Below are 21891 nucleotides of genomic sequence, written 5' to 3' on the forward strand. Positions count from 1 at the left end.
TCCAACGCATATAGTAACGATAGTAAAATCAGTCTGAAGTAGCAGATTTTGTCTGAACTGATAAGAAAGAGAAGGTTGGCCAGAGGAAGGCCTTGTGTGGTTGGTATAAATGCCAGAACTTTGCAGGAGTTCAGTGGCTAAAGCCAAAAGGACAGTCAAGCCAGACTCCTCAGAGAGTCTAGATATATATCACGGGCTTCCATGCAGGGAGTGCCGGGAACAGCATTGCTTCCACAGGCTCAATGTTGGGGAGACAACCTAGATTTTAGAAAACCATTTCTATTTTCAGTGGAGATATTTTTGTATACTTATGGAATTCCTTAAATGGCCAAATTCAAACACAACATACCAGTTCTCACCACTTGTTGCCTAACAATTATGTATGAAAAATGAGACTGACCATAAATGACTTAGTAATACAAACGACAGCCTTCCCCCAAGGCTACAGTTTGTATAGTTCTAGGTTACAAGTGTAATGTCACCAAGAGAGGCTTTAGGAATGCATTTTATAAATGTCTCACTATATCACTGAAAGCTCCCAGGCATAGCTGGCTGCTACAGAACCAGTCTTCACAGAAAAGGGAGTTTTAGTTGCCCACGTTACACCAAATTCTCTGCAATGCACTTTGGTTAAAAGTGATCTGTTTAGAATTTAGACTTTGTTCTTGTGACAGGTGTCAGTAAGTGCTTTGGCACCTTCTGGAATGGTAAGAGCTGGAGCAAGTCCTTGAACTCAGAGATGAAGGCAAACATTGATGGTTAGAGAATAGCCCTGCCACCCTGTGGTTACCTTTATATTGTTAGCAAGAAATAAATTCTGCCTTCATTACTGAACTTTGAAATCTCTTTGCTACTTTAGCTTAGTCTACTTGTCTACTTACTATGTGATTTTTTTTTCTTTTGTGACAGGGTCTCACTATGTAGCTCTGGATGTCCTGGAACTCACTCTGTAGACCAGGCTGGACTAGAACCCACAGAGGTCTGTCTGCCTCTGCCTCCCAAGTGCTGGAATTAAAGATATGCTCCACTATACCTGGTAAGTCTTAAGGATATTTCTCTAATGGACCTAGAGAGTTACTATCTTATCACAGAAAAGATAGTATTTTTAAATTATATGTACATGTATATGTATATCTGTCTATGGGCATGGGCATGTAAATGCAGATGCCTTTGGAGTTAAGAAGAAAGTGCTGAGTGCCCTGGAGCTGGAGTTACAGGCAGTTGTGAGCTGTTAAATATGAGTACTGAGAACTTAATTTGAGTCCTCTGTAAGTGTAGCCTGTGCTCTTAGCCATATTTCCATAAATGTGGAGCTATATCTAGCCCTAATTTAGAGTTTTAAGTCAATTTTTTATAATGACATTCAATAATATCAAGGCCATTTTTGGAAATATTATGTGGCGGGCATAAATAAAATTCAAATATAGAATAGATTTTTAAAGGGGGTAGTTCATATCAATAAAATATACATTATTTATAGCTTTTCAAAAACATGGTTAATTTTAAACTGTGGGATATGTATTTAGTAGGCAAACTCAAGCTAATAACAGAAATAAAGATATTTCTTTCATAGCATTGCTAAATGGTTTTCAGTGCTTCCTGGGTCTTGAGCCCATAGACCTGTGCGCTATCCCACTGACACTGCCCTGATGAGCTGGAAAACGGTGAATGGCACCAAGGAGACCTCCCTCCCGGGGGTGAGAAGGCCACTGTCCATTAACACTCATGCTCATACCTCTCTGACTGCGTTTACCCCATAAGGATGTGTATAGATCTGCACTCACTTTTACTGGCCTGTTTTCAGGAGTAAATTTGTTAGCCATCAGTTATCCTGGGAGTAAAATCTCAAATCCTAAAATAATAGATGTTTTCCAATTAAACTGAGAGCACTCTCGGAGCTTTTGCTCCACCATGATGGTCTGAAGGCACATTCACAATACACTTCAGCTCTGTACGTTTACCTTGGAGAAGTAACGAGACAGCAGTGCTGTAGACATACGGTTCCCTACCTTCCGTCTTCTGCTCATCAAAAGCTGATTCTAATGGTGGACCGAAGAGGGGAGCAAGGGCCAGAGTGTCATCCAGAGGCTTCTTGCTAAATCATGATTTTTTTTGGGGGGGAGAGGGGCAGAATATACAGAGAGAAGGATAAAAAATGAATGTTTGAAATCATACACAAACTCCCACTTTCCTTGTTTAAACAAATGTGCATTTGTGTGCGCAGGCATGTACACGTGTGTATGAAGCTTCTGTTGGGCTTACAAAGTACAGAGTGAAGATGTCACATGCAAAAGGGTCATGGCGGGAGATAAGAGCCGGTGCTCCTAATAGAGGCTCATATGCAGTGCCAACAGAAGCACAATGAAGGAGAAGATGCTGTCAAAGGGTAAGTGTTTACATATAGATGTGACATATTACAGATGCCAGTTTATGACAAGACACCTTCCTGTCACATGAACTAAAAACTACACATATTTACTTTTCATGGTTTTGAGACAGTTTCTTATAAAACCCAGGTTGTCTTAAATTTAACTCACTATCTTCATGCCATTGCCTCCTGTGTGCTCGGGTTACAGGTCCGTGCCAACATGCGTGGCCTAAAAATCTATACTTGTCATTACTTGTACTGGCTAGTTTTTAGGTCAGCTTGACAAAAGCTGGGGTCATCTGGGAAGAAAGAATCTTAATTGAGAAAATGCCTCTATAGGATTGGTTTGCAGGGTCATTTCTTGACTGATAATTGAGACGAGAGCCCAGTCTATTGTGAGTGGATTCATCCCTGAGCTGGTGATCTTGGGTCCTGGAATAAAATAGTCAGAGCAAGCCATGAGGAGCAGGCCAGTAAGCAGCATCCCTCCATGGCCTCTAGGCTTCTACCTCGACTTCTTTTGTTGATGGGCTGTTAAACCTTTTCCTCCTTGAGTTCTGTTTGGTCATAGTATTTTATCACAGCAATAGAAACCCCAACCAAGGCATCACCTTACTTCTTCTTGTAGTTAACACATTTTAATGAAAGTCAGGCATGGGGCTATTTAAGGAGTGTCCAGGAAGTTTGTGATAGAATAAAAGAAACCTGGGACCCTTTGCTTTTAATTTCATCTTGCCCCTCCCACTTAACAATCTAGTGATGTTCCGAACCAAGTGCATCTTAGACAGGGTATTGAGATATCTCATCTTTCATCTTAATTATGAGTTGATTATTGAGCAAATGTTGTATACTTGCTTCCATGACTTCTCCAGACCTGATTCCTGACAGGGAGCCTAATGACTTCTGTGTGAGTGTCTGAGTGTCATACAGGTGAGGGTGGAAGAGGAGAGGCGAGAGGCTGGTAAAAGATGAGACAGCAAAGAATCTAAATTTTTAAGAGCTGCAGCTAACTATCACTTTGGGAAACAATATCTGTATAACACATCACTCAAAGACTCCACGGTGGAGTACAATAATTTGTGGTGTGGGGGACAGGGTGCAGGAAGAACAACAAAATAGGAGGTTCTTTTGGTATGGAACTTGGAATGCATCGTGAAAGCCTATTCAACTGTCAGACTTCTTTTTTTTTTTTAGGGCAATATAATGTATCTCAGATGAACACTCCGGAAGTTAAAAGTCTTCTTTATGAAGAACTCGAGTCTTCTAATCAGTGAGTAGACCATAATTCTGCTATAGACAAATGCAGGCACTTAAACAGTTTCCCCTTTGGGCTGCATGTATGAGAAATGACAGCATATTTGGCCCTAGCTAGGGATATATGAACTCACACATATGTTAGGTCCTTCATTCACAGAGGCCTAGAGAATATTTGCTGAACAGTTAAAAGTTCAAAGTTAAAAGTTCATGGTTAGTAAAATGCAGCCAGTATCTTCTGTGCTCACCTTGTAAGTTCTGGAGTTGGGGTGGAACGCCTGGGTCTTGCGACTTCTTCACCTGACACACAGGACAAAGCACCTTTTTAGGTACATAGCAGTTTCTTCTGGTGTGTCATATGAGCTATGTTTGAGAACACTTAAGAGATTTAAGTCTTATCAATAAGCAACTTAATGTGAAAACTGCAAAACAAACCCTCTCTCCTGGCAGTGTGGCAGCCATATATCTGTCATGTGTAATAGGATTTCCCTGGCATTTGTGAAACCTCATTAACCAAAGAACAACCATAAACGAGCCAATAGTTGAAGACTGTATGCTGTAGAGCTCAGAGGGATAGCCTACCATTCTTCAAATGCCTGCTGCCTGGATGGGTTCTGGTTCTCAGTTACCATGAGGGAATAATAATCCAGGCCACATGCCCATAGTACACAGATCCAGTCCTCAGCCTGCTCTTTTCATGACAAGAAAATGGTGCGCCTTTAAGAATGAATTTAGATTTTCGTAGGATACATTGCATATGGCAGGAGGGGTAGCAGACCCTATAGATGATTATCTGTATCATATATCTCACTTGAGTGGGCTGGACATTTTACAGCCAATACTGTAAGAATGAATAAGTTGTATCTGCCTTTAGTTCCTTCTGCTGTCCCTTCTTCCCACCCCCTAGCAAGAGTGTCTAATCAAATACAGTTGATCAAGTCAACTAGGTTTAAAGATACAACCAGAGCTGGCAAATATAAGGAAGGAAGCACCAGTGTTTTTCCAAAAACATATTGGTTTTGACAATTTGAGCATTATTCAGAACCAGATACCCTCTATCAAAAAAGAAATCTTCACTGTAAATGGTTTTTTTGAAGCCTTAAAAATCAATTCCCCAAACTGCAATTTGAATGCAAATATACTCCACGATCCAAGGAACTATTCCTTCTGCCAAGCCATACTCTATTTCTGGGAGCTAAGATATACTTACTGGATAAGTTCCTTTTAATTGCACCCTAGAATTAGAAATAAACACTATAAGGCTTAAGACCACAGATATGTTATGTACAATATGTATTATTTCTGTCATTTCAATTAAACTGAACTCTGAGATACCCCAGGTTGGGAAAAAGATAATTTGTCTCAAAACCACATTGAAGTTGGAACCTGTACCTGCACACATAGCAGCTTCTCATGTTCCTGTATCATGACTAAGAGGGAGAGGGGTCTCTAAGTCACCAGAATGAGCAAGTCCCTTACCTGGGTGGATTTAGTAAGGACACGAATTAGTCTCTAACACAAAGGATCCCCTTGAACTCTAGCAATAAGAATCCAAACTTATCAAATGTTCGGTCTTTGAGAATTTTAGAGTGTGAGTACTGTCTGCTCCCGGTCTGACAGGATCCTGAATCGGTTAGTACAGTCATCAGAACCAACGAGTGGTGACGATTACGGATTACTTATGTCTCACGGAACAGGAGTGGTTTACTCGGGGAGCCCAGAAGCTCCACCCTCTCTCCCTATCTTCTCCTTTGACTTCCTGTCTCTGCTTGCCACCAGTCAGCCAACGAGGAACTCTCTTTTCCTGAAAGGCTCTTCAGAACGCAAACAGCGTCGGCAGGGAGCGTCCATGCCGATCACCTCTAGAGCTGCAGTTTGGGCATAAATGTATCCACATAACAAGAAAAGCGACTCATGGACTAAAAGTCAGAAGCTGTGAAAGGTTCTTAGCATGGTTCTTTCTGGAAGGAGGCAGGGCATGGCTCGCCTTCTGAGAAAGGTGGGGATGGTGGAATACAAGGAAAAGGTCCAAGAGGCACACACCCATTCCTACCTTTCTCACTGTGGGGGAAGGAGCGTCTGGGCTGTGTTCTCCAGATTATAATGTCAACAGTGTAGGGCATGCTTTAGCACTTTACAGAAGACTCGTGGGATGCATTTCATCTTTCCTAGAGCTAGCAAGTCAGATATTTTTCCTGTCCCAATTCGAATCCATTAATGACAGAACAGTTTGAGTAAGAACAGATCCATTAAATGATTCTTGGTGGGTGGCTTAATCCCACAGACTACATTTTCTAGTTTATTTTGCTTGAAAACAAGACAATATGTTTGGTCTTACTGTGTGCTGCACAGAGAATGATCACGCGATTAGTAATGAAGTAAATCGGCTGATTTCAACCTGCTTTGCTCATTATGGAAGTTCGAATACAGGGGATATATAGACAAATGACCGAAGAATGAATTGTTGGAGCAGACTTGAAATGTTCTTTCTGTGTTGTGGACCCTCAGATGGGAGAACTGCCTTAAAGTCTAAAGGTAGAGAGGCACAGAGGTTCAAGTACTGAATCCCAACAGTAATGAGCTGATGGAAGGAGTGGGACCTGCATCATACTGTGAGAACTGTGAGCTAGCAAATAGGAGATAGCAGAGCCTCATTGGGAGCCCTTCAGATCTATCTACACTGCTTATGTTATTAGAATTGCAATACCCAAGGAAGCAAGAGGGCCACTCTTCAGCATTCACCCAGTACTATGTGTACTCATCCCTTGAATAGACACTCATCATTGAAAGTCAGCAAGGGAGCTCCCGTAACCTCAGCAATGGGCGAGTTAAGTGGAGGCCGGACACTGAAGAAACACACAGGAAGCCTTGGCTATTTTGAAATGAGAAGGAATAATGCAATTACAAAGGAATAGATTCTAAATGGCCTGCAGCAACAAGCCAGCCCAATAGGAAGGAGTCTCACTGTCAGCTGGGTGTGTGGCACATAGCCCTTGAGGACCCAAGGCTGAAGCATGACAAGTCAAGAGGAACTGGGACCACAGAGTCCACATCCAGAAAGGACACACATTGACTGAAACCTCAAGTGACCATGTTTTCATTTCAATGACTACACACACACACACACACACACACACACACACACAGTGTGCATACATATTCATACACACACACACACATATATATATATACATATATGTATATATATATAAACATGTACATATATGAATTAGTGAATTATTTGTCATTTTGAATTAATGAATTCATTCCATATCAGTGACTTCTCACAATTTGAGAAAGCACTCAATGACGGTCAGAATTATCACACTCTGGATCTGAAGATACCATCTCATAGCTTAAACTGAAAACCAGCAGCATGTCCCCTGTGTAGGAAGGTATTTACCTCAAATAGTAGTAGATTACTGATTGGTGCAAGCTTAGAGCTTCCCCCCCCCCCCCCGTGTCTGTGTCCCTCTCTGTCTCTCTCTCTCTGTATCTCTTCCCAAGCTCTCTCTCCTCTCAGATCTCCCCTCTCCTTTCCGCCTCTCTCCCTCTCTTCTCTCTGAGATAGGATTTTCCTAAGTATTCCCAAGTGGACTTGTGCTCACTATGTAGCCAAGACAGCTCTGAACTTGCAAGGATTTCTTGCTCTAGAGTCCCGAGTGCTGGGGTTATAAGTGTGCACCACCACACCTCCCATACCATCTCCGAAGGGACTGATTAGGTAGATGGGTTATTTCAAACAGAAAAGAGTCTTCTATATTATTTTAAATTCTTCTGATTCTTTGATCTGAGGAAAACAGCTGATTTTCTTTTGAAAAATATAGACTACCATGATGGATATTTTGCCAAAGTTGTCTAAAATGATGGGATTTTGAATAATGTGACATCTTAGGGAGCATGCCTCCCTTTCTCAGGGTGAGCTATGAATGCGTATCAGTGTGTACTGACCAATGTAAGCTATGGTCCAAGGGCATATCTTGAATTTGGGTTTAAAAATAATATTTAAAAATTCCTTTCTTCAGTTTCATTACTATTTTAAAAAGTCTTTTATTATTTTAAAATTACGTATGTATGTGTGTGAGGGCACGTGCATGTGAGTGCAGGTCATGCAGAGGCAAGAACAGGGCAGATTCCCCAGGGCTGGAGTTACAGGCAGCTGCGAGCTGGCCAATGTGTGCTTTGGGAACTTAATTCAGGTTCTCTACAGGTACTTCATCATTGAGCCATTTTTCTAGCCTTACATCATCATCTTCATCATCATCATCATTATCATTATTTATTACTTCTGAATAAATTTCTTCTCCTCTTCTTCATTATTACCTATCATTACAACCACCACCACCACCACCACCACCACCACCATCATCATCAACATCATCACACGCATTGTAAATATCTGTATATCATATACCAGATGTACACTACTCAGCACTAATTTAGTTTTTTATGGAAAGATACTTTGATAATTCTAAACTATGCCTTTAATTTTAGACAGTCAGCGAAGTTTCCAACCATCATTCTAAACTATGCCTTTAATTTTAGATAGTCAGTGAAGTTTCCAACCAGTGAACCCAGTTCATTGGCTTCTTGTACACTGGGTGATCATAAGGGTAATGGGAAACCAACTTGGCCACCTCCCTCTACACGTTTAAGGTTTAAAATGTTGAGAGTTCTTACCGGGCTGCGCCTCTGTGATCAGCAAAAAGGAAGAGAGAACAGACACCTAGTCAGAGAATGATGGATCAGTCAACAGGAGTGGGTAACAGAAGACTTCAAAACAACTACTGACCACACACTCTGAATCAGCAGGTCAGAGCCAGGCAGGCAGGGAGGCAGGCAGGCAGGCAGGCAGGCATGTGATTAGGGCTCATGAAGCCACAGAAGGCTTTGGAGAAACCCAAAGAGAGACCACTGTATACATCTTTGCTATTGTGGTGGACTTTTTAAAAAAAATCTATCCATAAGAACAAGGTAGGGATATATAGAATCCCCATTGATGATATATTATAATGTCTTGTCAAAAGCAGTTTCTCTCCAGAATATTTGGAGAAGGGACTTAGAGGATATCTAGATAGCCTAGACAAGACTGTTTCTATAAACAGCATGCACCAGCATCACTGATGCCCTGGATTCCTATAAGCAGGGCCTGAGGAGCCTCCAAAGATGTGGCAGGACAGAAAGCCTACTCTCTGGATTTCCTCTTCATTGTTCTTAGAACGCTCATCCATGGGAGTAGTAGTTATAGTTGTTTTAAAGTGCAACCTTGATTTGAGGATGTGGGTCACCTTCTTATGGATAACCCCCAATAAATACATATGGGAACTGCGAAACTGCCTGGCAACAGTAAACACTTGTGGACCAGGTGATGTCTGGGGAACACACCGCACAGAGATGCTGCTGTCTTGACTCCTCCCACCTTGGTGACAGCTGACATCCATGTGTTCCAGGAGTCTCTTTTGGGGTCTTTCTGCTTCAACAGGAGGGACTCAAATGTGGGAGGTGAAGGGGGTACGCAAATATTTGCTTTTAAGATGGATTAAAAGAAGCTTCTGCAGTAGAGGCCAAGAGCTCAAACAAAGGGACAGGCAAGGGTCTCAGACAAAGATAAACTGATCTCTGGAACAAAAGCTTGTATAGCCTTTATACTTGGGAGGCTGCCGTGGACACTTTGTTCAAAGTGAAGTCTGAGACCCAGTTAGTGAGTCAGCAGAACTGAGACCAGGTTTTAGACCTCCGTTCCTGTGATTTCAAGTATCATATTGTGGGAGGATTCCCGGAGTGAATTGTGGCGGGTGCTAAGGCATGGGCTACCATCCAGGCATGGCCATTTATGAGACTGGTCAGGTTTGTAAAGGAGTTCGCTAGACATATGCTAGCCAGCCTGACTCCTAGTAGTTTAGACTTTACTGTTAGTACTGTATCAACTGCAGGCACCACTACATGTTCATCCCATCTTCCTTTTTAACCACTCTCTGTGTGGACGCAACTTAAGTAGTGTTAGAGCAAAAGGACATAATCTGTATCCTTGGGCTGAGCTTATCATACTGTTTTGAAGGGAAAAATGCCATTTTTATGAATATTTTGGCTACATTATTGTTTAGTGACCAGGCTAAAGTTCTTTAAATAAGGAAATGTGGAGATTACATGACAAAAATGATAAATACTATAAATAAGACACTAAAGGCGACATACTCCCCTAATATTAGATTATAGTATCTCATGCAAAATAAAATGCAGGCTGTGGCCAAATAGAGGCAGAATCATAAATGTAACACTTTCTCCATTTAAAATTAAACAAAATATTTTAAAAATATTACCAAATATATTAACTTCAAATTAGGCCATATCTAAATTTTCTATGAGTTAAAAGTACATTTTAGTAATTAGTTCATTCTTATATTTTTCTAGTAAAGGGAAAGCTCCTGTGATAACCTTTAGAAACATCATTTACATTTTTTTCCATCTAAGACTAACTGTTCAAATACATGCAGTTGCAGGCTGATTAGCAAGAACCCCAAAGACTCAAAGCTGTGCCAAATACAGACACAGACAGTCTCAAGGTCTATGATTAAGAGCTCCTGAAGCCCTTAGAAGCAAGAGATTCCTAGTAGTCAAGTGGAGAGGATTTATGCAACTCATTACCATTAAAAATCTCAACAGGGAAGAAAGGCCAGGAAACTCATTACCAGCTGGGTTGGGGCCTGGGCCTTTGCCTGCTAATCAGTTATAAGTGTGAGGCCCTGACTTCCTTCTGTGCATTGTAAAAGGGAAACAATTTACCTAAAGTTCAAAACATTTAACATTTTGTGTTCTGTGGATCATAGAATTTGCATTAAAGGCAGATGAGAATGGATTTGGGATCTGGTGCTGGTCTGTTCTAGAAGCAGGGAGACCTGTCTAGATACTCTCGGGATAGGAAGATGTGTGTAGTCAGGAAACCGTGTATCACCAAGCTCTGCTGCACTGGCCACTGGACCCGCAGTGTGAGGAGGTGGGCTCACTGCTGCTTCCTCTTTAAAGAGAAATGAATAACAAGATTAAACAAATGAATTGGTCTAGTTTTTAAATGTAGGCCAAAATTATTTTTAACTGCACAACCAAATAAAACACCCATTCAGTTGCGCAGAGCCTGCAGGTGGCTAATGCATTTCTTGATTGCAGACATTTGTAGCACATAGAATTTGTTCTCATAATATTGGTCGTACCTGAATCATTCAGTCAGAGGCCTTGTAATCCATTTGCTAATATTTTGGACACATTTTCTCCATTCATAATTAATCATTATTTAAATCCCTTGATCACCTGGTGCACTATGAAAAGGCTCTGAGGATCAATTTTATTTTCTCTTTGAGGTAATCCTTGTTTTGTATTTCTAGGATATTTTTGAGGTAAGCCCTGATATTTGTGATTCCCCCATCTCTGTCTCATTGGCACTATGATCATATGGAAACTCAACCACTCCAGGATTTAAAAAAATTTTTTTAATGTGAACTCTGGAGATCTAAATCAGGTCCTTGTGTTTGTAAGCAAGCACTTTAACAACTGAGCTATCTCCCCAATCCTCATGTATTGCAGATTTTTCTTGGAAAGAATTAGAATTCGTTAACATTAAGTTATTACTCTAGTTGTGGCCAACAGATTGTGATGCTTTTAAATGCTTTAGGGTCAGGGTAATGTATATGGAAGCCCTCTTATTTTCCTCACTATTGTATTTGTCAATATTTAAGCTTGTTCTTGTGAATTTCAAGGTTGGCTATATCAGCTATTGATTGTTTCCAGTTAAACAGACTTAGGTGATCTTCTGAAACCCCACTGGGGAGATGAAACTAAGATCCTACCAGTAATCAACAGTTCATTCACAGGGGAGCTGACTAAGGAATCAGCATGGTGAACATTTCAGAAAACCAGAGAGTTACACAATGTCTTGAAGGCACAATGAAAGTGAGACCATGGCTAGTTCTAGTTGCTGTAAGGACAACGTTTTTTCTTGAGAGGAAAACTGAGGAGGAATGAAAAGTTTTGAAAGTGTTAATGGCAAATTTTAATGAGAATTGGCCAAACTGCTCATAGGACAATCTACGGTCAAGAAGCATATATAAAGTTGTCCCCACATAAGGCTATATTGAGAGCACCAGTGATGTGGTGTGCCTTGCATACTGTGTGACCCTCAGCTCATGCACATTTACAGAGGTTCAGCTTAGTAACAACAGGACACAGTTGAAATTGCACTTGGTTGATTTAAATTTTGGAAATATAAAAACTTGGATTCCATTTTGGTAAACCTTATGATTTGGACTCATTTTTGTTTCCTTATGTCTCCCATTCCACCTCTCTCCTAACATACGGACTTGGAAAGCAGTTTCCTCATGAAGTAGAGATGGAGCCAGGGCACAAGGTAAGCACATGCTCCCAGCATCCCCCTAGTCGAGCTTAGTGGAATAGTCATCCACCTCTTAGTGTGTGGGGATATGAAAAACCACGTTTGTATTTTACATTAGCATTATCCACATCAGTCTTGGGTGGGCATGCTATGAACATGTTCCCAAATTCCAGGAAACCATGCAAGTAGGAGAACAAACTTCTTTCTTTACTCTTCTTCTTTTTGTTTTTATTTTAAAATTTGTTTTTAAATCTAGTTTGCTCCAAGAAAAAGATGCAGTCCTATTGTATCAGATTGGTGCTGTCACTAAAATCCACCCACTGGCACTAGCAAGTAGCAAGGTGATTTATGTTTTATTATATTCATAGTGTGTGTCTGCATGTGGGTGCATGCATGCCATGATCTGTATAAGAGTCAGAAAACAATTTGCAGGAGTCAGTTTTTTTCCTTCTGCCATTTGGTTTCCAGGATTCAAACTCAGGCCATCAGGCTTGGTGGCAAACACTTGTTACCCACGGGGCCATTTTCCAGTTTATAACCATCTCTTTTCTGGTCTCCAGCAATCCTCAAAGGGGATATTTTGATTTAGTGAAACAAATACAAATAAATAAAAACAAAATAATCCTATATCCTCTACTGTTCTCCCTTCAGAGGCCAGATCCATAAACACTCAGGATTCTGGCAGGTTGTCCATTAAAAAATTAAATGTTCATGGTTTCATTTTTGAGGTAGCTTGACCAGTTAATGTAGAAACTGTAAGAAGTAAAACTTTGGATGAATAAATATTGGGCTATATGCCTGTGACCGAGGCAAATGTAACCCCCTAAAATCTACCTTGTAGCCCATAACAATGGGCAAGGTATCTCTTAGCAATTGATTTCCTTGTCCCCAGGGTGGCCTTGTCCTGGCTCACAAAGCTTGGTTTTAATATTGGAAACATTGTTTTGATGTTAAACAGTCATTAGACATTCAGATGATAAAAATGAATGGAATACATATAGTTTGTCCAAAACATGAAAAGGACCTGGTTTCTCTTACCGGACTTTTCCTCTGAAAGCGAAGGCATGGGGAAGAAAAACAGAAAATGAGAGGGTTGACATGCATCTTCAAGAAGAGGCACTCGAGACTCAGAATGACCTCATTTAAAGCAGCCCACTAAGGCATTGTTTCTGCAAGTGCTTTCTCTTTGTGTCTGACGTGGTCACTCCTGGGTTATTGTCTTCAGTTCAAGATTCTGGAGGGCAGAGACCTGGCTCCATGGCTTCACCCAAGACATTGTAAGCTTTCTTTCCAGTGGTTCTCAATGCTCAACCATTTATGTCTTGAGAGGAGGATGTTGAAAGTAACTGGAAAATGTCATTAGTTCATTACAGGTAGGCATGGCCATTACAAGACAACATGAGAATTTTCCAGAAACTAATCTCACTACGAAACCTGACAATGTCTCTTCTTAAGTCATCCTGGCTACAACTAGCTTGTCTCTGATCCCATCGTTCATTTCCTTCTGATCTCTGTGGACAGTTAAATCTGTGCTTGGTGAGTGACTCCTGGCCCTCAGGACACTCTGATTTCCTCAAAAACATCTTAGTAGGGGCCCATCATCTCTCGAAGACAGTAGTACTCTGTTCTACATGTTCTTCTGGCTTGTGATTCTACTTCTAGTGGTGACACTGTCTCCAGAATCACTTTCCAAAAAGTCAGCCAAAACTTTCCTGTCTGTTCAGAGAACAGAATGTGAGCTTCTCTCTAGCATAATGCCTTTTGGGCTGCAGCTGCCTACTGGCTCCCATCCTTTCCTTGTTGTTTTTTTCTTTGGGGGGGTTGTGCCTGAACTTAACGGCACATTCTTCTTGATACAACGAGTGTGGCACACACCAAAGACTTTTCTGCCTCTCTCTCCATTGTCATCAGCCTCAACGGCTTCTCCCATATAGCCAGACAAAACTGTTCTGCATTCTTTTTAAGTCCAGAAGAAAAAAAAGTTTTCCCATGAGACCACAAGGTCTTTCCCAAAGTTAGACACCTGCCAAAAAGTCCTTCTCTTGTTTGTTCACAGCACATCCTTAGTTCAAATAACTACCAACCACCTTTCTAAACAAAACAAAAGAAGAAGCTCTTAGTATGCTTTGCAGTTCCCATTTTGTTCTGTATTAGCTGCCATCTCTCCTCAACTCCACAGTAGTGGAGTAACCCGAAACATAGTGCTGTGTATGGTTTGTGTTCATGTTCATGGATTCCCATTTTGGGTCCATTAAAGTATTATGTAAACGATTGAAGCACAATATCTTCTGTTGGAAGCCATTTGCTGCTTCTCTAAAGCAGAAAAAGGAACGATCTGCCTACTAGGCAGAGTCAAGGTAGGTCAGGGTCTGCTGGCAGATTTCCCAGCCTGCTGAAACATGGAACAGTAAGGGGAGATGCACTTGAGGCTCAAGGCAAGGGGGCTGAAGATTCTATTGACCTTGGTGGAATGAATAGGGAGGCTTTTGAATGGAAAGAGATGTCTTATGTGTATATTTCAGCAATTGTTTTTGTTAGCTTGTGGCTTTGCTTCTCATGGCACTGTAAATTATAAAAAGGCTAAGAAAAGTAAACTTGCTGCTAGCGCGGTATTGACCTGCAGCCCTTCCATATCTGTCTCTTGCATCTTCTTTCTGCCTTTTCTATCTTTAGTCTTCACTTCCCCCACATAGGCTGTTCCACCCTGGGTCTAGTATAGGTGTAGCCCGAACTGTGGAGCTCTGTGAGTAGGTGATTAAGTGGTGGACAGCTCTTGGAAAAAGCAAGCCCTCACAAAAGGTAAAGTGCAGTGAGAATTTCTTGGGAGCAATAGACATAGGAAAATACAGATAAGGGAGCTCAGAAAAAGTAAAAGTCAAAAAGAAAGAGAAGTAGAAAACAAATAATGAAAAATGGGAAATGGAAACATATGCTTTTTGTGTCAGTGCTTAAGAATATGTTTCACACTTCCGGTTTGGGCCCGAGCATAGAGCAGGTCACAGGCGGCAGCTCTGTACCCAACCCCAGAAAACCGAGAGAAAGAGGGACTCCCAGGAGCTTTAACTCAGGCAGCATCCCAGGTAAAAATGAATCACCTATGATGTCTGCCGTTAGAAGTTCTAATCCAGATGCTGGCCTCCAAATTTATACTACTCAGACCTTTGAAGGGCCACTGACAAGAACATCAAACAGTTAGAGATTGACATCACTAATCTTAAGAAATCCCTTGTTTCGCCATCTGAAGAGACCTCCTAAAATCGCAAAGATCCTTATTGGACTTGATTTACTCTAGTACAATAGAAAAGGCTGTATACAGCTTTTGACTGTGTGCAACCCTCAAAGAAGAAGGTTGTCTTTACATAGACAAGACAAGGAGGGTTAAAGAGAGAATGAACTAGGTAGTGAAGGCCCTAAGAAAAATCAGAGCGAGAAAGAGACAGATGAATGCTGGTACAAGAATTGGTTTGCAGCCTCTCCAAGGTTGTCAATCCTATTTCCTTCCATCTTGGGACCATTATTTGGATTCTTTTTGCTTTTTTCTGCTGGTCCCTGGCCCTCAAATAGGCGGACTAATTCTGTGATACAACAGATAAATAACTTGGTAGCAAAAGCTACTCAGATACATTATCATAAGTTAGCTATGGAGGACCACGAGACTCAAGATGAGGTTGTTACTTTATACAGGGTGTTTCCAAAACCTATCTCCACCCAACCTAAAAGGGGGGACTTCTGCCCCTAGACCAAGCAGAGAGGGGCCACCCAGAACCCCCTCTGACAGGCGATCTGAATTCTTGCTTAGGCTGCGAGGCTAAGCACTGCAAGGGAATATAAATAAAAGATAAAAATATCTCTCTGGGTTCCCTGAGGGACAAGCCAGATTGCATAGGGGTTGATGTCAAAAGTATCCCCTATCCAGGAAAAAGACATCGGGATGGGTATGGCCCTCATGCCTCACTGGACAACGACAGGGGGACTGGAGCCATTACAAGGTCCCCTTCAAATACTGGAGGTCAGGCCTCTATCCCTGCCTTCGCAAGTTTAGAATTGCCACAGCCCTTCTATACTTAGAGAAGGGAGGTGATATGAGGGGCAGCCCTGCTTACACACTGTAGGCCTAAAATCAGCCATAGGCCTAAAATCAGCAATAGGTCTGTCATACATGTATACTAACACCAAGTCTTGGGTCTCAGTGGAAAAACATTGAAACAGATGGCTATAAGCTAATGTAAACAGGCAGCTTTTGTGAAAATTTATAAGCCTGAGTAGTCATAGACCTTGTAAATAGGTAGCCTTGGTAGACAATATCAACTTAGGTAAGGACAAGCGAGTCATAGGCAGAGTCATAGTGAATTGTCCCCTGAACCTTCACCTAGCCAATACCCGGTTCTGAAGATATCTGTATTCCCCCTGAACACCCACACTCCAGTGTCATTCCCTTCCCCACATCCTGCCTTTCTGTGTTTATAACCCCTGTGTGAATTAATTACGATTTGCGAAAAAATTAAAAAAAAAAAGAAAAAAAAGAATATGTTTCACTAAAATAGGGCAACAGCAATGATGTAGTATTTTAGATTTTGTAGAAAAGATTTGTCCTTGGTTTCCTGAGGAAGGTACAATAAATTTAGCAACCTGGAAGAGGGTCTGGGAAAGACCATGCATGATGTGCAAGGACCAGGTAAAGTGACTGTAGATATTTTTAGCCTTAGGACCTTGATTAGGGCTCATAGAGAGAAATGGGTTTCAGAGAAGGAAAGTGAAAGGGAGTAGCCCTGGAGTTGTGGAGGCAGCTGGTCACATACAGGGGGCAGTTCCTTGCTGGTCCGAATCTTGGCCCCTTCACCCAGCACTTACCAAAGGAGTACTGGCCAACCCCTGGAGGGGCGGAGATGGTGGTAGTGGGACTCGGGAAAGGAATGATGAGGGTGTGGAGGAGCTGGCATGGAGTGGGATATGGTGTCCTGAGTGGCTGGTAGCTGGCGCTTGTCCCCTCCTATTCCTCCTCTCAGGTGGTGACATGGAGTGCTGCAGCAGAATGAGCTAGGATTCTTGGTTTTCACACAGGTGACCCCAAATTTAGATTATATAAACTAACATATATTATATGTTAGAAATTATATATATTGAAACATGTATATAAAATGTATATTTTATTCATGTGTCCTCAGAAGATGACCCATCCTTGATAGCTACATGCATATTCACACATGCATATGTATATATAAATTATCCACATTAAGTATAAATTAAATTATACAAGTTAAATATAAATTATATACATGGAATATGATTTATACATGTTAGTATATACATTATATACAATGAATAAAATCATACATTAAATATTATTTATATAGCTTAAATATTATATTTGTTAAATATAAATTATATATGTTAAATAGAAATTAATTATGAGTAAACTATGAATTATGAGTTATAATCTATATAAAATACATAATTTTGCATGTCCTCAAGAACAGGGAATTATGGAACGAGCCCATAGAGTTCTAAAAAATCAGTTTCATAAAATAAAATGGGGGAGTTATATACTCCTTCACTTTTTATTTTGAATTTTTTGACCATGGATGTCAAGGAATTATCTGCTGCTGAGTGTCTGTGATACCCTATCACTCTGCAACTTATGCCTATGTGAAATGGAAGGACTTGCTTACTAGCAGATGGCATGGTCCTGATGCAGTATTAATATGAAGACAAGGGCATATTTGTGTTTTTCTGTAGGATGCTGAAAAACCCTGGCTAGCTCAGTCAGTAGAGCATGAGTCTACTCCTGTTGTCTAACAGACACTTGTTAACTATATTTCTAAAACAGAGATTTCAATACAATGGTAATTACTTAGGTACATTCTTTGGTAAGCTAAAGTGCACATAAGCTTGGGTTAATCAAGAGTCCTAAGACTTGGACCCACCTGCCACAGATCAAATGGACTCCAGATAAATATACCTGCTTGTTATTAAAAATGGGATTTTCCCTCCATCTTGGGATTTCTTACCTTCCCCAATTGCTAGGCAATTTTAATTTTTGTTCCTAGCCTATATTTGTTTCAGCAGATCTTTACTGACTGACAGACTCCATCCAGGGATCAGCTGTGGAGCTGCTGAACTCTGGAATTTCTGAAAGCTGATACTAATAAGTCCAGCTGATGTGATTGCTCCCTGTCTTTCGTCTGGATCAGCTAACCAGATGTTTTGATAAATGCCCTATTGCCCAGCCTTTGACAGTTATTTCAGCCTTCCTGGGCCCCTTTGCAATGTCCTAATGTCAGCAGGAAGCTGATACAGAAGAGAGATACAACATCCATTGTATCCTACTCTACAGGTTGAAATGCTGGGTCAAAAAAGAACCTCCCTGGGTACACTATGAAAACAACTCCATGTCCCTTGGCAGGTTTTATAACAGCTTGTGTATCCTTGATTCATGCATTGACGGTTGAGCAAATGAATGTTTTTTATGTCTGGAGATTTGTTTAATGTAACCTGTGACATTTACACTGTTAATAATTTTATGGACTCAGAGTCAATGTAACTTGCTATGACTGTAATTTGACTAATTGTGTATCTGACATTGTACAAGGAATTTCTGTTATGTTACTTCATCAACCTTTATTTGTTAACCTTCCAGTTAATATTTCAGAATCTTGATATTCAGATAGAGGTTTGCAAGTGTTGGATGAAATTCAAAAAGCTTTGAGTAGACCTAAGAGAATGATCAGATTGATCATTGCTGGAATTCTTGTCATAGTATCTATTATAGCCATTTACCACTTTATCTATTATACCTGTTAGCACTTGTGGCTAAGTGTGCCCACCACTTCTTTTTGAACATCCATGCAGATTTCCATCATATATGGCTCAAGACTGTAATCTAATAAGTTGTATACTCCATTGCAGAGGCTGGTAGTCAAAGACAGATAAGATTCTGTCAGAGGTAGATTGACTTCAGACAGGGTATGAATGCTAGGATTCATGCACCAATGATGGGAAAAGTCCACACTTCTTGAGGGGACACTAAGACAGGCACAGTGTTTCTGCACCAATAGCTGAGACAGCTTTGACTTATATGAAATGAAAAAAGGAGAAAGAAAAAAAGAAAAGCCTGCATGCCAGGCAGAATCAAGGCAGGTCAGGGTCTCCTGGCAGATTTCCTGGCCTGCTGAAGCATAGAACAGTAAGAGTAGGTGCATTTGAGGCTCAAGGCAAGGGAGCTGAAGATTCTATTGACCTTGGTGGAAGGAACAGGGAAGCTTTTGGATGGGAACATATGTCTTTATGTGCATATTTTATTGTTTCTGTTAGCTTGTGGCTCTGCTTCCCATGGTACTATAAATTATAAAATGGCTAAGAAAAGTAAACTTGCTGCTGGTGTGGTATTGACCTGAAGCCCTCTCATTTCTCTCTTTCCTATCTTTAATCCTTACTCCTCCCTCAAAGGACTGTTCAACTTTGTACTGGTAGTGCCACATAGTCTTCTGAAATGTAAAAATTTATATTGTTCTCTAAGGCAGAATTGTGAACAGCCAAGGTATGTGGCTTTATCTGAAATATTTCTTTCCTAGCTTTATCAGAACTTCACTTTGCTCCTTCTTCAATGTTCACTTCTCTGTCATTAGTGACTCTGGGTCTAACACATGTTATAGACTCCATAGAAGCATGGCTTACCATACATTAATGGAATATTACAGGACAACAGATCATGGGTGGGATTTCTCTTATAGGAAACACAAAGCTTCCTAATAGCTGAGGGCTGGGGACAAGGGTAAGGCTGTCATTAGTGCCCTTTTCAGATATAGAAAGGCAGTGGAAAGTATAGAGAGAAGAGCATGATAAGTGTAGGTTCTAAAGCTATAGACAAATATACCTTTAGGGTTAAAATAGGTAGCTGTAAAGGGGTTAGCACAGTGGAAGTGATGTATACTTTTTACATACTCAAATTAGCCCAAACTGTTCTTTGTTTAATTCCTTTTGGCAAATCACTCTGGCCCTTAATTCTATGATATGGCACAGGCTATTGATTTCCTGTAAGGAAATATTTGAAAGACAAGGGTTATATTGGAAGCTATCAACCAACAGACCCCATACTTACAACATCTTTGCCTTATGCATTTGGTGCCATCACTCTCTCTGATTCAGATAAAAGGAAATGGTCATTTGAGGTCTAAGGCCACATGGTTACAAAGAATCAATGGCTGGGTCCCAGGCCATATAACTCCAAAAAGTTTACGTCGACCCAAATCTCTTAACTAGATGGATCAGTGGTTCAGTGCCTGATCAGCATTGTGATCTAAAACAAAATAGTCTAACGCCCAAATAAAAGGATAAAGTAAATCATGCTGTCCCCCAAGCAGTGATGCAAGCATCTCAGTGTGAACTTTTAATAGTCTTTCAGTTGTGGATTAAACTGATTGTAAGGCATATTTATTACCCTTTCCTAGAATAAAATGCATTTCTTCTCATTACAATTAGAAGAATAAATATGAAAACAGAGATGATATGGGTTTCTGTCCTTCCTGTGCCTCTCTATTCCAAGCTATAGGATGGGTTAAATCTCCTATGTTAGCAACCATTAACACCATTGAGAGTCTCTTACTGTAAGAGTTTCTTAAGTTTGTTAAAAAAAAAAAGAATACAAAATAATGACAATTCTATTTAGGGTATAACAAATCAAGACACTTCTTGCTCAAAAATAAGCTAGTAACATCAAAGTTGAGTTTGGGAATAAGTGGATTTTTGGACTGGAGAAAAATCTAAAAAACAGATTTTCTTTCCCCATAGACAAAGAAAACCTGGTTTCTGACTTGCAAGCCTTTCTAAAAGGCAGCTCAACCTTAAGATCAGTGACTTTTCAAGAAACACACAAACCACAGAGGCAGAATCTTTTTCTAGCTGTTACCATTCCAGATACATAAGACAATGATGCAAACATTCACTCATTCAAGTTTGGTCTCATTGAGTCCTAGCTTTTCTTCTCTTTTTTCACAAGGGGCTATAATTAGCAATATTTGAAACTGAATTCTGTGAAGACAGGAGCTGAGCTTGACAGTGGTATATGCAAAAAATGCACCTAGATTTTGGCTGATCCTCCCTGGAAGCTTTGTGCTCTTAGTCCATGCTTGATATAAAGAACCACACTGCCCTTGGGGACTTGGGAAATCAAATATCACAGAACAGGCTGGAGACCTTACAAAGTCAGGTTTAAATCACAGGCCTTTTAAGATTTTACAAATGCTCAACTTTAAAAATAAGGTGGTTTCTTAGGGTTATTATACTGCTATGAACAGATACCATGACCAATGCAAGTCTTATAAAGGAGAACATATATTTAGGGCTGGCTTACAGGTTCAGAGGTTCAGTCGATTATCATCAAGGTGAGAGCATGGCAACATCTAGGAAGGCATAGGGCAGGAGGAGCTGAGAGTTCTATATCTTCATCTGAAGGCTATTAGTGGAAGACTGACTTCCAGGCCGTTTGGGTGGGGGTCTTAAGCCCACACCCACAGTGACACATCTACTCCAACAGGGCCACACCTCCTAATAGTGCCACTCCCAGGGTCAAGCATTTACAAACCATCACAGGTGGCTAAATTATGGATATTTATATTTCAATTAATGGGTTTATACTTCAAATCAACCATTTCCTATCATTTGTGACTGGTCGGATATTCATAAAGAATGAAATGGTGGTTCATCCATTCACTTGACCATAGACAACGAGCACTCAGTAAGTACCATACTCAAGTTTGTGATCAATGGAGACAATGAAAAAGTTGCAATGAGCTCACTTTTGAGAACTGGGAAAGGAGAACAAGTATCAATACTACATATACTAAATAAGCATGGTATTAGTATTTAGAAGATGATAAAAAACATTTGT

At 40.6% G+C, this 21891-nt stretch overlaps 1 protein-coding gene across 7 annotated transcripts in view; it reads right to left on the bottom strand.

Annotated features, from left to right (window-relative positions):
* The window catches only part of Sgip1 (SH3 domain GRB2 like endophilin interacting protein 1), a 197364-nt gene that overhangs the window by 57993 nt on the left and 117480 nt on the right, over positions 1-21891 (bottom strand). For 6 of the 7 annotated variants that reach the window (XM_028785363.1, XM_028785357.1, XM_028785349.1 and 3 more), the window contains 5 exons: positions 13044-13055; positions 8303-8314; positions 4833-4857; positions 3871-3922; positions 2010-2095 (listed from right to left, as the gene is read on the bottom strand). In XM_028785363.1, coding sequence (XP_028641196.1) covers positions 2010-2095; positions 3871-3922; positions 4833-4857; positions 8303-8314; positions 13044-13055 — 187 coding nt within the window. The remainder of the gene's footprint in view (positions 1-2009; positions 2096-3870; positions 3923-4832; positions 4858-8302; positions 8315-13043; positions 13056-21891) is intronic. The other variant, XM_028785371.1, reaches the window with a different exon arrangement.

This window comes from Grammomys surdaster, unplaced genomic scaffold (genome assembly GCF_004785775.1).
Source record: "Grammomys surdaster isolate TR1022 unplaced genomic scaffold, NIH_TR_1.0 100, whole genome shotgun sequence".
Taxonomy (NCBI): domain Eukaryota; kingdom Metazoa; phylum Chordata; class Mammalia; order Rodentia; family Muridae; genus Grammomys; species Grammomys surdaster.